Here is a 17,526-nt window from a genome sequence, read left to right on the forward strand (position 1 = left end):
CAACCAATTCCTCATCCACCCATCAAATCCTACCTCTCCAGTTTAGAGAGAAGGATGTTGTGAGGGACCATGTCAAAGTCTTTACAGAAGACCAGATAGATGACATCCATAGCTCAATCATAGCTCATCCATAGCTGAATCATACCTCATCCATAGCTCAACAGTGTCTGCACATCTGGGTGAACTGTCCAGAGATTATACCAATCAGTCTATGTTGACCATAGAGAGTGCCAAAACTATAAACCTTTAAATAGCTAAAGCGAGTCAAGAGGAATCCCCCTCTACAAATATCATTCAGGAGACTCACGGTAAGGAAGGCAAACCCTCCTTCTCCACAGTTACACACACACACACATATATACGTACAATCCATATACAAATGGTATCAGCACAACTTCTATGGAAGACATTAGGACAATCCCTCAAATAAATGATGTGCCTCCATTTGGCAGATTGGGAGATACTGCTGGAACAGAAGAAAAAGAAGAAATGGTAAAGTGTGGACTTGGAGCAAAGTAAAGTATTGCATTACATACTACACAGACTGGGAAAGGAAGACACAGAGAGACTCCAAGACCACATTGTGAAAGCCAAGTACCTAAACAAGGATGTAAGAGTCATATTTAGCCCCATCAGTTAAACTATCCTGATTACTAACCATTGTGTGGTAGTTATTGTGTTTGTATAGATATGACAGTCCTGCTCTGGAACGCGGCTTCCTTTAATGCCTGTGCTAGGAAACAAGTTTACTTGAGCATTTTTTGCCTTTTGCGTGGACTTTTTTAATAATTTTTTTTACTGTAAATGTCTGTGGCTAAGTGTTTCATACCTACTCTCTGCAATTGCATTGCATTCAACCTCAGTGACTGTTCTGAAATGCCCTGCTTTGTTCATTTGTTTTTGGTGTCACGGGTTGATCCCTGGTGGAGCTTTGCTTGGTAAAGTCATTACGACTCAGCCAAGCATTCTGTCACCATCCCAAAGTCTTGCCCTCTAGCTGTACACTGTATTTCGTTTCTATTTCTTTATGGTTTCTTATGAGAGCAATGTGCTTTTACAAACTGTTTCTTTTCAAGGCCCTTGTGAGGCCACATCCCTTGAAGTCAATGCTTTTCTGATCACCTCTATGCTTTTAGGGGTGATCAGAATTACCTCCATGCATCACCTCTGATCAGAGGTGATCAGAATAGGCTTTCAGCATAGAGGAGGAAAGAGTAATTGCCCAGGCTTGGCTTCAGGTATCTTAGCATAAGGCTAAGTTTCCAAGAAAAACAGCAGCACTGTAAAAAGTTGGCTCAAGTGTTACACACCACCCATCACCTTGGTCATGCACCATCCCACAGTTCCCAGCCTACCTGTGTTTTTTTTTTTTTCATGGGGCCACCAGATCACTGCTGGTGGTGTGAGGCTCCTGTGCTATGAACGCTTTCTCTAGCAGCACAAGCCAAAGAGAAACCCAGTGCTTATGCTGGGAGGCTTAAAAATACAAGACGCTGTGCTCTCAGCATCCTGCACCTCAAAAGCATGCTACAGCAGCCATCTGAGATGAGCCCTACCAGGCGTTACCCTACAGTCTGATAAATGTTCTTAAGAAGCAGGACAGCTCGTTACCACACTGATGAATTAGTGTTTGCTGACAAAAGGCCCTTTTCTCAAGGAATTCCCCATCAGCCCTAGGTGTGCCATAAGTGATTCAGGCTCTCATCAGCCCTAATAAGCTAATTGTTCAAATGATTTCTCTATTATTCATGGAGTCTGAGCACAAGCCTATCGACTGACAGGTGCTCGCTGCAAAGAAATTGTGTTTCTCCAGGGTGACACTCCTGCAGGGATCACTGTGCCCATCACAGTCCCCCAGGACCTTCTCTAGCTGTTGCAGCCCCTTAGGTTCCTCTGCTATACAGCTATATATACTGCCCACAGTTCACCACTGTGGCAGTATAGAGAATTTCAGCACCCCATATGTCTTTTTTGCATTACTCCTTTCCCCCCCAAAATTGGTAATTTTTCAGCCATCTCCTCAAGTCATGTCCCAGGTTGCCTTCCCATCTGAGGTGAGTTCGTGAGCTCCCTTACAAGCAGAGATTTAGTTTCTTTCTGATCCGCAGGGAGACAGCAAACAGGAATCATAGGAAGAGACTGTAATTTTTCTTGATGCAGATTACAGGCCTGTTACAGATGGCTCAGTGATTTAAAACACTAGCCTGGGACTCCAGATCCCACTTCCATAAACTTCAAGGTTGACCTTGGCAAAATCTCTCAGGCTGGAGTTTCTTTTGCCTGAAAATACCCTCTAAAAGCGCAGCAGCCAGGCTCCCTCTGCAGCTGGTGGAAAGAGAGAGGCAGACACCCTTTTTTCATATTGCAGATAGGTTTGTCAGAAAAAGGACATGAATCACTCTCTGGAGACACTGGCTTCTCTCTGCATTGACTGCAAAGGGCTCTCACATGACAACTTTGTGCTTAACACATAACAGTTAAATTCTGTGAGCAAGGACAAGAATTTTAAAAATATACAGGTCCCATAATATCTCAATTTCAGAGGGAATTGAGTAGTGCAGTCTTGTAAGTACAGGCTTTAGAAGCTCTGCAGTGGTATTTCTGCTTTGTAAAACCCAACAGCAATTCTTCCTGGTGAGGTTTAAAATGAGCGTGAGATTTTCAGGTGCTATGAAGACATAGACACAAGAACTCAGCATTTATTCTCCCTGCTGGTAACAGCTGCACTCAGTTGCTGGTGGTGGATATTGCTCACAGCAAAGGGGCCACTAACCTTTCTTTAGTGATGCATTCCCAAGACTTCAAAATCCTAAGAGATGCTCCAGCGTGCATCCACTGCAGCTGTCTGAGCCTACCTCAACTCTTGAAGCTCTTCGGAGAAATCTTCTGGAAGGAACATGAACAAATAAACAAAATAGGCAACACTGAATATCTCTAATATCAGCCACACTGGCTAAATATGAATATTAAGCTCTGGTGGGAAAGCAACCTCTATGGCAGCCAGGTGCTAGCCTGGCATTGCTCTGGAGTCTCTTCTCTGCTTATCCTGTTGACCTCAGACCCTGTGTCCCTCCCCAGAAACACTGAGTGTTTGACTGGAGCACCCAGTTGAGCTGTTAATGGGAAAAACAGGAACTTGCAGAGGGCTGTTCTGAGCTGAGATGGGTTGACTTCCATCTGAAGGTGCTCAAAGCTACGCTGACTACCAGGAAGCCTAAGGCAACGATGCATTACACAGCCCAGTGTTTGTGGGGTGAATCCAGGCACAAATACCTGTTTTTTCAGTAGGACCCAGCCTCTTCCTACCTCAGAGGGATGCAGATTCACAATATCTGACCATTGCAAATTCCCTCAGCCTAGTGGACATGGAGGAGGAGAAAGGGGACTCCTGCTCAGTGTTCCCTACATCAATGCCTTCTGGCTAGCCACAAGGAACTAGCCAAAAATGACAGTCACCAAGGCTGTCTTAAACTGAAACCAGGAATTGGACTCAGCTTCTGGACAGAAGCAGATTACAGACAGCAAAAAAAGAAGAGGGACAATAAACCCACCTCCTCCCTCTTCTTTTGCTCCTTGCTTGCTCCTGCACCAAGTGCAGCGGGGCAGAGGCTGGGCAGAACCTCCTTGCTCACAACACCACGAGACACCTGTGAGCAAGGTTTTGGGGGTGTGTTGACTCCTGCACAACTACATCCATTGCTTCAGACTCTTTAGTACCTTCTGACATTCAGAGCCACAGATATTTTTACCATCTGCCTGTCAGTGTTTCTCCCTGCAAATCACCCTTCCCTTCAGCCAGGCATCCCTTCCCAACCTTGCGCTTCTGCTGCTGCAGGCTTTAACGCTGACAGCCAGCCTGAGCTACCAAAAAAACCAAGCTCCCACCAGAAGGTGGTGCCCATATCCCACGAAACACGGGGCAAGCACTTCCCAACGCAGTTCACTTTTGGGCAACACCTGGAAATCCAGCCACACTTCTCCAAAACGACCAGAGCAAAACCACAGAACAGCTGATGCCAGACTCCCTCAGAAAGCGGGGTGGCATTTTTGCGGATGTCACCTGCAGTGTAGCTCACTGGGGTGCAGTGCAGTGTATTTTCTCTTAAGGGTTTATAACTTAATGGACTTTTTAATGAACAGAGCCCTGCAACTGTAATTAGGAATTTAATAAAGACATAATACTGCCTGGATATTCACTTGCTATTTAAAGAGGACACAACCCCGAACCAAGGTGTTTGTCTTTGTCTAAAGGCACACATGGATGCTGATTTCTGTGCAACACTTTGTTGCTACCCCAGTTTGCTCTTGATGGTCTATCAAAGGCAGATATGGGATGAGGAGCATGGAAAGACCATAGATTTGCTGTGATATATGAAGGCACCAGCTCAAAACATCAAGAGGGATACAGGCTTCAGTCGATCCTCCAGTATTTTCTTGTCTCCTGCTGTATTGGTGATTTGCATTTCTTCCCTCCAGCTCGCTGCTAGCCAAACATCAGCAGGCTCCCTCCTTCGTAGCTGCAACGGCAGCTATACCTGGCCAGCACGCAGGTACCACTCGGTTACTTGGCAAATGTTATGTCCCCCATCCAACCAGCAGCTTGTCACGAGCTGCATCAAGAGCTGAAGTGAGGGTGGGATGCTGCAGGGCACCCGTGTCGCATCCCTCTTCCCCCTGCAGCTCTGTGCCACAGCTCCATGACAGCGGTGGGTCATTTCCCGGTCCTCATCCCCGAGAGGAGACACCACTGCCCAGCGCAGCAGCACACACCACTCTTAGCAGTGCTTCAGGCAGGTGCCTTCTCCATGAAATATCCCACCTCTGAAAAAGGATATCACCATAGAGCTCTAAAGTACAGCAGAAAGTTGCCAGGGCACAACACAAAAGGTTTTCTAAGACGTGGGTTTTGTGATTTACAGTTACCTCTTCTCACCACCCAAAAAAGATGGAGCTTGGACAGATCGTTGTGGCTGAACGTCCTGGTGAGAGGCAGCTGTACACAGAGAAGAAGCCAAGAGCCCAAGACCTGCTGAGGAGAAGCAGAAATCGGATCCACCAAGTTTTCGGGTATCTCTCAGGAGAAATGAAAGAATATGGAGAGTGGATGAAAAGTAAGCACAGGGATATGTTTGGGGCGCTCTGGCTAGGAAGAGCTAGCTGGGAACATCTAAATTGCCAACAGTACCTTCAGTGCTGGGGCTCGAGACGAGGGGCTATTTCACCCCCTGAGGCAGAGCGGAGGCAGCACGGTCCGAGCTCACTGCAAGCTTCTGGCCTTTTGACCCAAATCATTTTATCCTCCTCAAGGGGATCTCACTGCATCCTCTTGCCATTACCATGGCTGCAGGCATAATTCAGCACAGGCAAAAGACTTCTTTTACACTTAATCAGTTATGTGTCATTAGCATCACATTCCTTACAGTGGTGCCCAGACTCACACGTCAGGGTTGGGGATTTAGTCTTGTTTGTAAGTGCTTTGGATCAGCAGCCATCTCCTCATCCGTGTGTGGGCCAGCGATGGGGACTTCACTCCTGACTGTGTGGGCAAAGGCTCTTCTATTACTAGCCTTGGGGGAGCAATAAGTACTGTGGCCGTTATGTTGCTATAAAATACAAAGCAAGTACTGATCTCAGAGGTTTACTGTCCAGACAGGAATAATACATGAGCAGATGGTCCATGTTAACTGGAATTATTGGGGATTTGGGGCTTTGAGAGGCTACGTAGGACGGCGGGTCCTCTGTCAAGGCTAGGTTCGTTAGCAGCACCACTCCAGCAATGGGAGAGAAATAAGAGGCAGCTGTGTACAGCCAGGCTGTGCAGTGGCCAGCGCTGGCGGAGGAGGTTGGCTGAGATGCCTCCAGGCAGGGAGCTCATCAGGCTGGCAGTGTGATCCCCAGCCACAGGGAGACATTTCCTCCTGCTTTCTCTTTACGCCAGTGGTCCGTGCTTGGTAGACAGCTTTTCATACTCAGTGTCCTGAAAAGCTCTGGCCACTGCCCACTGGTTATATTTTAATACTTCCAGTTATATTTGTGTCTAAAATCATAAGCATTGCTGATATATTTCATAGCTTGACACCAAATGTTACTAAAAATTATTTCAGACAAGCCTGGTCATTTTTCTCTAGGGAACTCCCTTCTCTGTGGCTGTAACTGCCTGGGTCCCCAGTAACGCACAGCCTGAGGGATGCTTGCAAAGGAGTCCCTCAACAAGCCAAGAGGCTCCAGCCTCTTGGGAGGGCTCTCCCAGTGATGCTGAAGAGATGCAGAGTGGCACCTGGCCCTTCAAAGATCCTCTATTTAAGCTAATCTCATCAGAAAGCAAACCTTGAGACTTGACAGTAAATACAACATAGGGAAGTGGAAAAGAAGGGAGTGGGGAAGGGAGGAGTTTTTAGGAGTAAGTCATTGCCCAGATTCAAAAAGTAGTCTGGCGCTTTATGCTGTATCTAACTAGCAGTCTAAACTAATTGAACTAATTTAAAGTATTTAAGATGAAAGCTGCATATACACATTGCATGAACACATTGTACATGTAAGCAGCCCCTCTTTCACATTTATTCTCCTTGCATCATGTTTAATAATGCACAGCAGTACAGAAATTGTTACACCTTTCCCAGAAGCATGGCAGGAAAAGACAGCAAGTCAATGTGCAGTAGAAGATCCAGCAGCAAAAAGTTATTGCAGTGCTACAAGACCCTCCTCGCCCCATAGAGATCATTAGGAGTACTGTACATAGATGCCCTCACCCCACACACATCCCACCTCCACCCTGTACTCACCTGAGGTACCCAAGCTTGGTGCCCGTTTGCTCTGTCTGTGTTCAATAGTCTTCTCTGAGGAGAAACGGCTCTTTGTCCTTTGGAAGCACCTCTTTCCCCTGACTACAGCCCAAGCTATAATAACTATTCTCTTAATTTAGGTTCTTCAGTTCTCAAAATACTTTTTAGACACCTTTGACAGTTTGATCCCGTCTCCCGTATACAACGTACCTCCATGTTCTTGGTCTCTAAAACAGCAGAAGTGTTTCCTTTTCATATTTCCCTATCCATGTACAAACTAGTTTCAGTCTCTGCCTAAGTCCCTGTCTGCATCTGAATTATACACAAAAAAGGGACTGTCTCCTCAATAAATTTATAGCAGAATCTTAAGCAATCTAACATGCAAGAAAGACTACTCTTTGACCACCGTAAATAAACCACTTTTTTATGAATCCCTCCATGAACTTTATAGCAGTGCCCAGTCCATCTCTATTAGCTTTTCAAGTGCCAGATGCAAAATATGCTCAGGCAACAATAAATTAGAGACCGGTTTTACACTTCTGGTGATACATCGTCTCTATTCTGTGGCCAGAAAGTGACTGTAGAGATGAGTGTGCTTTGGGGGAGTCCTTCAGAAATGATGCCTTATCACCAGCTTTTTTATTTTATCATCTCCTCCAGATAAGCCCCTAATGGTTCAGCTGGTGGACTGGATCTTGCGAGGGACTTCGCAGGTGATGTTTGTCAACAACCCTTTCAGTGGGCTGATCATTTTAGTGGGGATCTTCATCCAGAGCCCCTGGTGGATGCTCACGGGCTGTACTGGAACAACTGTGTCGACATTAACTGCGCTGGCCCTCAGTCAGGACAGGTAGGTGGTACCTTACATCCAGGCACTTAATAAGAATTGATCCTTACAGTATCAGGAGCCTACTGATGGGTCACAGCCCCACATTTGAGTACGTTAGAGACAGCAGACTGGCACTCCTCATGGATGGTTTAGAAGCAGTTCTGTGAGGACAGAGCTGTTGATCCAGGAAAGTCTGGCCTGTCCCCATAGTTGGCTGTCTTTGTGAGAGCAGACAGTTATCTCTCCCCGGTAGCCATCATCACAGTCATGTAGATCCGTTGGGTCACGGGAAACCCCCTGGATCATCATCATTAACAGTCTCCAAACTCCTGCCTTCTACGCACCAGTGCAATGCAATACGGCAGTTACCTCACTGCTTCTTCATCCTTCCCCTACACTCCCTTCACTGGGAGCAGGACTCCGACAAATTGTGTTTCAGTGGGTCCCTGTGGCAGGTCACCTTTAGCACAGCTTGCTACCATGTAAACATTTCTTTCCATCACAGATCAGACATTGCAGCTGGGCTGCACGGCTATAACGGGATCTTGGTGGGACTGCTCATGGCCGTCTTCTCTGACAAGGGGGATTACTACTGGTGGCTTCTTCCTCCTGTGGCAGTTATATCAATGGCCTGGTAAGTGTCACTTGTCCTCCTAGGGACAATTCTCAGAGAATGAGAAGTCCTGCTACATACAGCTTAAATACGTTGGAAGTCCCCTCTGCCCAGTCCCCTACACCGGCAGCTCCAGCCATGGTGGAGCTGGAAAGAGGCATTAATTGATGCACAGAGCTTGTGAGGCACATTGGTAGGAGGTTGAGTGCACAGAGAACGCTGATTATAGCACACAGACAAAGCAGCCCCACGTCAACACTCTGCAAATGGTCCTCATCAGCTGGACACGTGCACGGTGGATGTCATCGTGCCCAACACTGCAACGGTTCTTCCTCATCCAGGCGCCCAAGTGACCCGGTGCTCTCCCTTGGGCTGAATTCAATCTTCCCCCTCGCAGACGTGCAACCAGTCATGAGCAAAATTAATTCCTCCAAGTAACTCTGAATGCCAGACAATGTCCTTTCAGGATTAAATTTACCATTTCTAAATATGGACCCTAACAGCACTGCAGAATCTATTTAACAACCTTAACTGAAATTAATTCAAGAGTCACAGTTTAATCACTGTTAGCAATAAGATGCAAGTCAGTATTGCATTTCACTGCTTTTAAAATCGGATTTTTTTTTTCATATTTTATTTCTTCAGTCACTCGCAGCAAAGGTCATTTTGTAAAAACCTCTCAAAACCCAGAACATGTTGCAAGAATGTTTAGTTTGTCTTGTCTGCCAGAATTCCTTGGGGCCTTTTGTTCAAACTTTTCTTCGTTCTTTTAGTTCACAAGACTCAAGGGTAGAGCTGAAAGATTTTACAATTAGACATTTCAGTGATTTTTTCAACCGATGCTTTGAATTTCAGTTTTAGAAGTCAGCATTTCTTTCACTGTTTCTTTTTTTTTTCTGACAAGATGTATAACTGGCAGAAGCTTTGTATTTCAGCAGAGAAATTAGGACACTGTTTTCACTGAGCTGCTGATTTTTTTCCTACATCTACAAGCAAGGAAATCCGTAAACTGCTCTTGAAACCAAATTTGTCGTGAAAGAATAGGCTTCATCTGGGATTACACAGGGAGAACAAAGCATTTTTTCCACTGATAGTATCGACACAACAGGACACAAGATGTTGCTTTTGAAATGCCAAATAGTTTGGGTGGGTTTTTTTTATTAGAACCAGAATAATGACCTTCTAGGACTCAAATGCAGCTTCTGGAAAAATTCAAGTCTACACTGAATTTTTGTAAGCTGTGAGATGTCCACTGCTACTTGGAGGTTGACCATATGAGCTGCTCAGCTCACTTAAAACACAGCCCATTGCTGTCAAGGACAGGACCTGGATTTTAGCTCTTTTCCACAAGCTTTCTGGGCGCCATAAAAAACAGATATTATCTTGCCAATATGCTACCACAAAGGCATTCATGCAGGACACCCACTTCAAGTGGAAATAAGGCAGTCTGGAAACGTCCTAAGGAAAGCAGATCTTCTGAAATTTATATCCTGGTTTCCTGGTGAAGTTTATATCCCATGTTCTACAGCCAAGAACTTTGGGAAAAGTCATGGTATCTCGAGGTTTGCATGCTTTTTAGTGTTCGGTCTCTAAATATTTTGAGGGTCGCCCCAAATACTTTATATGCTAAATACATTCAATCATGTTTCTTAAGAATGAAGCCCAGTCAGAAAATGCAGTATGACTTTGGGTAGTACCTGGGCAGCACACAGAAACATCAGTCTCATTGACATAAGCAGGAACATCAATCAAAGTCTGGGTCATGCCTGGCACAACACCTTTCACAGCTCTGTTACAGTGGTGACTTTGTCTTACATTCTATCAGGCTTCATATGTCCTAAGGACTCCTTATTCCACCCAAAGAGTGTCTAACACAGTAAATATTTTACATCTTTCTTAATGGATCACCTCTTCAGTTTTATTTCTCTTTCAGAACCACCTTCCAATATCCTTCAAACCATTTAAACAAAAAAAAAAAGCAAATTAGGTAGTTTCCAACTCCTCTTGCTTCCTCAAGACAGCAGCTTTTTTAGGCCATCTACAGTTCTTCAAGTGGCATTCCCAAAATTCGCTCTTCCATTACTGAATAAGAAGCCAGATTACCTTTCCCCATCCATGCCTATGTGCTGTACTGGATGCATTCCTTCATCGACTCCCTGGGATCAGCTTAGCTAGCGGAGCACTTGCAGACTAGCCAACTGTCCTGAGAGAAGGGTGTGGCATTTACACCATCCATGAATGGATGTGATAGTTGTTGCAAAAAGGTGAACAGCATTCTGCAACTATCTGTCTGATGCAGACCAACATATTAAAGGCATTCACCACCTGATGTTTCTAAACGGAATGGCATTGGCTTGCATTTACCAGAGCTTATGACCAAAGTGGTAGGCTGCTTCACCACTGTAATTGTTATGAACAAGTTATGTTTGTTTCTCTTCTTCTGTTCTCAGTCCAATCCTGTCCAGCGCTTTGGGATCCCTCTTCAGTAAATGGGACCTTCCTGTTTTCACTCTGCCCTTCAATATTGTGGTGACTTTGTACTTGGCAGCCACAGGACACTACAACCCCTTCTTTCCTACAACTCTCATCAAGCCTGTAGAGTCAATGCCCAATATCACCTGGTCTGCAATCAATGTGCCACTGGTAAGCTTCACTCCAACAGATTTATGCTATTTCATTAAAAAGGTGAGCGTGAAGTCATTCAGCTAGGGATAACAATTTAACATGGGTCAGAATGGCTATGTGATATGTACAGCCTGCAGCAAGTCATAGAAATACATGGCTCTGTTCAGTCCATAGAGGAGAGTGTCATAAAAGTCCCAGGGACAATCCTGGCTGATCCAGCAGAAAAGCTGATCAAGCCTGAGGGAAGAGAGATGCTGAACCTCTCACTTCACCCAAAATTAGAGTGCCCCAAAACAAGTCTTGAGTGCTGCCAACGCAGAAGCACATCTGGATATGCACTCCCGCTGGCCAGATGTGGTTAAAAGAACATCAGCAAGACAGTCAGTGACAATATGAAAAGACAGAAGAAACATCAGGATCCTGAAGGGACAGAAACTCATTTATACCCAGTCCTCTCAGGTCTAGAGCTAGCTCTGGAGGATCACCTTCCCAAAGCAGCATAAGGGTATCCGATATGCTTCATACAATATATAAGAAACTCAAATCAGCCAGGCCCACCATAGTATTGCTAGGAAGGTTACCATTTTTCTCCCTCACTAAAGTCACCCCACCAAAAAACAAAACAAAACAAAACAAAACATAACTCCCCAACCCCCCATCCACCATATTACCATCCCAGTAGGAAAAAAAGTCCATCTTGGACTGATGAAGTTCAAACCAAAGACTGAACTAACTCTGGCGAAGGGCATGAGTGCCCACATTTACCCATCAGTCTCACTCAGAGCCAGGGTTGCTTCCTTCATTTCTAACCAAAAGCTTGGACAAAATACCTGCTGTGTCCTTCTGAGTACAGAGATAGAATAACACATCCTTTTTTGCAGCTCTTGCAATCCATCCCAGCCGGTGTTGGCCAAGTGTACGGTTGTGAAAACCCCTGGACTGGAGGCATCTTCCTTGTTGCTTTACTTATCTCGTCCCCACTTATTTGTCTACATGCTGCAATTGGATCGACAGTGGGGATGTTTGCAGGTTAGAAATATTTACCAAAGTAATTTTTAAAGTAGGTCATCTTATATGACTCTGTCCAGACTTTAGAGTTGCATGGGCTTGGATGTACTTGGGACAACCCCAGCCAGCAATCAAGCCCCACGCAGCCGCTCGCTCACTCCCCCACGGTGGGACGGGGGAGGGAATTGGAAGAGTACAAGGGAGAAAACTCATGGGTTGAGATAAAGGCAGTTTAACAGGTAAAGCAAAAGCCGCGCACGCAAGCAAAGCAAAACAAGGAATCCATTCCCCACTCCCCATGGACAGGCGGGGGTTCAGCCATCTCCAGGGAAGCCGGGCTCTGTCACGCGTAATGGCTACTTGGGAAGACAAACGCCATCACTCCGAAAGTCCCTCCACCCCTTCCTTCTTCTTTGTCCCAGTTTTATATCCTGGGCATAACATCGTATGGTAGGGAATATCCCTTTGCCCGGCCTGGGTCAGCTGCCCTGGCTGTGCCCCCCCAGCTCCCCGTGCACCCCCAGCCTTCTCCTGGCAGCCCAGCACGAGAAGCTGGACTGTCCTTGACTGCTGAGCAACAACCCAAAACATCAGCACATTATCAACATTTTCTCATCCCAAATCCAAAACATAGTCTCATAATGTCTTCTATGAAGAAAATTAACTCTAACCTGGCTGAAACCAAGACAACTCCCATTTTTGAAACTCTCTAAATTTGGAGAGCCTTACTGAAGGTCACACAACATAGTGAAGGCAAGAACAGAAGCAGATTTTCTTTAAGCTTATTAGATTTGTAACTCAGGCAGGTGGTTTTTTCTACCTTGCTTAACCCTCCTGCTATTAGATGCGATGAATCCCATGGAGATGATGATAAAGAAACCTAGAGAAATAGTTTTAGAACTGATCTCTTGCCACCACAAATGTTTTAAATTACCACCACATGCAGATCTCTACCTCAGAGCTGATCAGTCAATGAAAAGAAACAGACTTTTCCAGGATGCAGTTCATTCTATCCTGCTGCAGATTTGTAAAAATAGCTAAATGAACGCCACTCAAAATGGCCTGTCTCTCCACTAACCAGAGAAACAATCTTAAGTTAGAGAGATGAATCTGACCCTTGAAGTTAGACAGGATTAATGCTACTTATGTGACCGATTGTAATAAAAAAATATGCTGGAATAAGTGTAGTCTGAGACAATAACCTTGGAAAAGGCACAGACATCCAACAATAAGTTCTCTGTGCTCTGAAGCACTTTGTTGAAGATGTGAGCTGCCTTATATTTGGTTTTTTAAACAAAACTATCTAAAATTTGTATGGTTAAGAGTGTTCGGCAAGTTTTGTACAGGTCTGACATTTAACCTAGAAGAGAAAGGTCAGGGGAAAGTATCTGGGGATGAGCATGGCAATGAAACAGAAGACAAATGAGGACATTATAGCAGGAAATGTATTAATCTTGAGTGACATGAAGGTGGCCTGTGCACTACGTATTGTGCTTTGCTTTTTACTGGTACTCCTGAAGCCTCTGAGAAACCCTGCAGAAGTACCTATGAGGTCAGGTTTGGAGCAGACCCTCAGCTCCCAACCCAGTGCAGAATTTCCACAGCAATGATGGAGTGACCACATCTAGGATCTAGACCACATCTAGCAAAGGTCACTAGGAAGAGTTGGAAAATCCTGCTTACTCCCACAAAAGACACTCAGCTGTGCCTCTGATATTCAAGATCAGGGTACATATGAGGTTTAAACAGTACACATGAGCACAGCTTTCTGCAAGAAGGACACTCAAGTGAGGAGGTCCTCCTACACTCTGGTCCTCCTACACTCATCCTCCATCTGGTCATCTGGGGACTAACTACAACACAGTGCATATGTAGAAAATTTTGCTTGAAATAAACCTTTGAGACTGGGACAAATTCCAACCCTAAGGACATTATCAGAGCTCCAAAATAATGAGCTTCCTTTGATTTCATCCTTCTTTGGCATGTGCATGTTATGCAAATGTGAGCGTGGTTAAATTTGTCTAGATGTCATAGGGAAGAGACAATGGATTCCCAGAGAGTGACGGGTCCTCCTGCAGATACTCCTCATACCTGACCTCACAGCCCTGCCTTTTGTCTTGCAGCACTGAGTATTGCATCACCATTTGACAGCATCTACCTCGGCTTACACAATTACAACTGCGCCCTTGCGTGCATTGCGATTGGGGGCATGTTCTATGCCTTGACCTGGCAGACTCATTTGCTGGCACTTGCCTGTGGTATGTATCTTTTACAAAAAATTTATGCAGCCCGGCAGTCAATGAGTAGTACAGGTTTAGAGTCAACTTTGGGCTACCACTCCGCTGGAAAACTAGGCACTATGCAAGAGCTATTTCTGTGACGGCATCAGAGTTGAATGTGGATGTGCAAGCTGCAAGTGCAGAGAGAAAGGCCTTTAGGCCCTGATAACCTAAAAACATCTAAAAAGGGTGGAAATACTGTTTGTGAAAGGAGTACAAACTATGCCATGAGCGAAAGTTTAACAAATCAGCAACTCAGCAGATTCATAGAAGCAGCCTTTTCATAATGGTATGTATCAGTAGAGGAAGCATAAGACAGCTCTTACACAAGGCCAGTTTAAAATCCATCTACCCAAAGACCCCATCTCCAACAGCAGCCAAAAAAGGACTCTATGGGAAGAGTTTAAGAACAGTGTAGCATATATAAAATGTCCACGAAGATTCACCAAGCCTCCAACCATTTGCATTTCAGTAGCTTTCTGTCCTGAACTCAGCTTCTGGATTGTTCCATAGCTTTCCTTTCCTTGACTTTGTCCTGCTTTGCCATCTCTCACATCCTGGGCCAAGGAGGCCTATGGCTAACTGCTTGCGGTTTGAAGCCACAGGACAGACACTGGTGGATAATTTCATAGAATCATAGAATAGAATCATAGAATCATTTACATTGGAAAAGACCCTTAAGATCATTGAGTCCAACTGTTAACCTAACATGGCCACGGCCACCACTAAACCATGTCCCTAAGAGCCACATCTACATGTCTCCTCCAAGGATGGTGACTCAACCACTTCCCTGGGCAGCCTGTTCCAGTGCTTGACAACCCTTTTCGTGAAGAAATTTTTCCTAATCTCCAATCTAAACCTCCCCTGGCACAACTTGAGGCCATTTCCTCTCGTCCTATTGCTGGTTACTTGGGAGAAGAGACCAACACCCACCTCACCACAACCCCCTTTCAGGTAGTTGTAGAGAGCGATGAGGTCTCCCCTCAGCCTCCTCTTCTCCAGACTGAACACCCCCAGTTCCCTCAGCCGCTCCTCATAAGACTTGTGCTCCAGACCCCTCACCAGCTCCGTTGCCCTTCTCTGGACACACTCCAGTACCTCAACGTCCTTCTTGTAGTGAGGGCCCCAAAACTGAACACAGGATTCGAGGTGCGGCCTCACCAGTGCTGAGTACAGAGGGTTCCCTGTAATCCCCCACTGCACACAGGTCAAGTTGTGCCAATTAAGAAGAAATTAAAGATAAAAGAAATACCACCATCACTTGCTCTTGACAAAACCAAATTCTTCACCCAACATCCATCTCTACAGAGCAGATAGGACCAAATGTAGTCCACTTGGCCAGATGCAGCATTGGGACATTTATCTAATTGTTGAATTATAATATTAATCCTCATAACAGGTAGCTGTGAGAATCCTTTACTGTGCATGTGGACAATATTACTATTTTTAATAATTTCTTTAGAGAGATGAGCAAGAATTTCCTCACTTTGAGCTGTCTTTGGTCTTCTTTTCTCAGCATTATTTTGTGCCTACTCCGGAGCAGCTCTTGCTAATGCCCTAGCTGTGGTAAGTTTGGGGATTTTTTTGTGGGATTTGTTTGTTTGTTTTAACTGTATTTAGATTTGTTATGATACAATGCTAAGGAAGTGCCCAAAAATTCTCCGTGTCAGTTTTGACAGCAATGAAGTGAGAATGCTGCAGCCAGTGGCAGGCCTTGTACAAATTCCGTGTCAGTTGAATTTTGCACTTGCAGACTCTGTAGCTGATAATAAGATTTCAAAGGCATTTGGAACACGTTATCCATGGTGGGATTGTGCATGTATATGTGAATTCCAGCAACAGTGTACAGTTTAAGATGCAATATTTCGTTGCAGGCAATATTTCTGAACAATTCCCAATGGTCTAAATTTTGACTTGCTTCTTCTGAGGCCTTTCTCCCATCCTACCCACAGATATTATTTAAGTTTGATCTGGATATAAGAACAAAAATGAGGGCGAGACTGTTCTCTGAAATACAAAATTGTCGTATCTGGACAGATCAAGAAAGAGGTGAAGCCAAGCTTTGTTTCCTCTTTAAGACCTGAGAGATTAAAGCAAAACTATATTTTAATAAAATAGATTTAGTAACTTAAAAGAAAAAAAAATTAGAACTAGCAGCTTGATGCATTAAATGTATTCATCTGGCATCCACTTGGTACCATGCAGGTCCCTGCAGAGGGGTTGCTTTGTTAAGCACACTTGCTTTTGGGATGCATCATCCTACGATGGTCATCCTATGACGATGACATCCTATGTCACGCTGTCCTCAGGGACAGCACAGGCTTTCCCAGCTTTTCAAATGCAAGAATTTAGCAACCGGCAGAAGTAAGCAGAAGGAACGTGCAAAAAGAGGTACCAAAATGCACCCGTCTGTCTGTCCTTTCCCCTCCCAGCTCGGGCTGCCGCTCTGCACCTGGCCCTTCTGCTTCTCCGCACTTCTCTTTTTGCTGATAAATTCAGACAACCCAGCCATCTACAAAATCCCTCTCTGCAAAGTCACCTACCCAGAAGCCAACCGGATCTACTACCTGAGAATGAAGAGAAGAGCATCAGAGAGCAGGAGAGAAGAGCAGAAACGAAAGGAGCAGAAACCCTCCGGCGACTCAAAAATAAGCACAGGAGGCACCCCCCTGTGCACCCCCAAAACCCGCCATGCTTACTGATTTCCAATGTCCACGACGTACAGTTTTGGGGCGGTTTTTCAGATGCTAGCCAAGCACACCACAGCCACAACCGCCACCCTTGGCAGCGATCTGCAGGCTGGGGATTCGGCATCCCACGCTCTGAAGGAAACACGATTTGCCCTTGAGCTAAGCTTTCCAAGAAGCACTCAGGTAACATAATAACGGCTGCCTTATCAATCCACATGCTGTTAACTTGAAAGTCACCTCTTATCAATAATAATTATAGGAATAGGCAGAAGAACATTAACACTGACAAGAGGCTGTATTTTATTTCAGATGTGTAATTTAACAAAATAAATATGCTGAGAACTTGGTATCTAATAATAATAAATAATGTAAGAACTACATCAAGAGCTGCACTTCAAATTAAGAACATGTATATTTGAAAGTGGAATAAACAGACTGCTCTCTTCTTTTCTTGTGTCCCATCAGTGTCTAACCCTCTTAATCCCTCTTAACAGCTACAACATACACAGGTAAGTATTCTTACAGAGTGCATATTATTTTTGGTGCCATCTCTTGACTCCTCATTAAGCACCAAGACAATGAAGGTATGAATATATATGCTTTAATCAGACTAGAAAAGTCACTAGCTAGCAATGATCAAACATTTTTATTTTCCTTGCATAATTTTCTGTCTTATAAATGGAAGATCTCTCTCCTGCTG

General features: G+C 44.8%; 1 protein-coding gene across 1 annotated transcript in view; it reads left to right on the plus strand.

The window, feature by feature from the left end:
• Positions 1-4,945: 4,945 nt before the first annotated feature.
• SLC14A2 (solute carrier family 14 (urea transporter), member 2) overlaps positions 4,946-17,526 on the plus strand; it is a 35,711-nt gene continuing 23,130 nt past the window's right edge. Inside the window, exons 1-9 of the mRNA XM_010297332.1 lie at positions 4,946-5,111; positions 7,443-7,632; positions 8,117-8,245; positions 10,675-10,867; positions 11,731-11,878; positions 13,981-14,115; positions 15,653-15,702; positions 16,569-16,824; positions 17,321-17,335. Coding sequence (XP_010295634.1) covers positions 4,946-5,111; positions 7,443-7,632; positions 8,117-8,245; positions 10,675-10,867; positions 11,731-11,878; positions 13,981-14,115; positions 15,653-15,702; positions 16,569-16,824; positions 17,321-17,335 — 1,282 coding nt within the window. The remainder of the gene's footprint in view (positions 5,112-7,442; positions 7,633-8,116; positions 8,246-10,674; positions 10,868-11,730; positions 11,879-13,980; positions 14,116-15,652; positions 15,703-16,568; positions 16,825-17,320; positions 17,336-17,526) is intronic.

The sequence above is a fragment of the Phaethon lepturus genome, unplaced genomic scaffold, assembly GCF_000687285.1.
Source record: "Phaethon lepturus isolate BGI_N335 unplaced genomic scaffold, ASM68728v1 scaffold28111, whole genome shotgun sequence".
NCBI lineage: Eukaryota > Metazoa > Chordata > Aves > Phaethontiformes > Phaethontidae > Phaethon > Phaethon lepturus.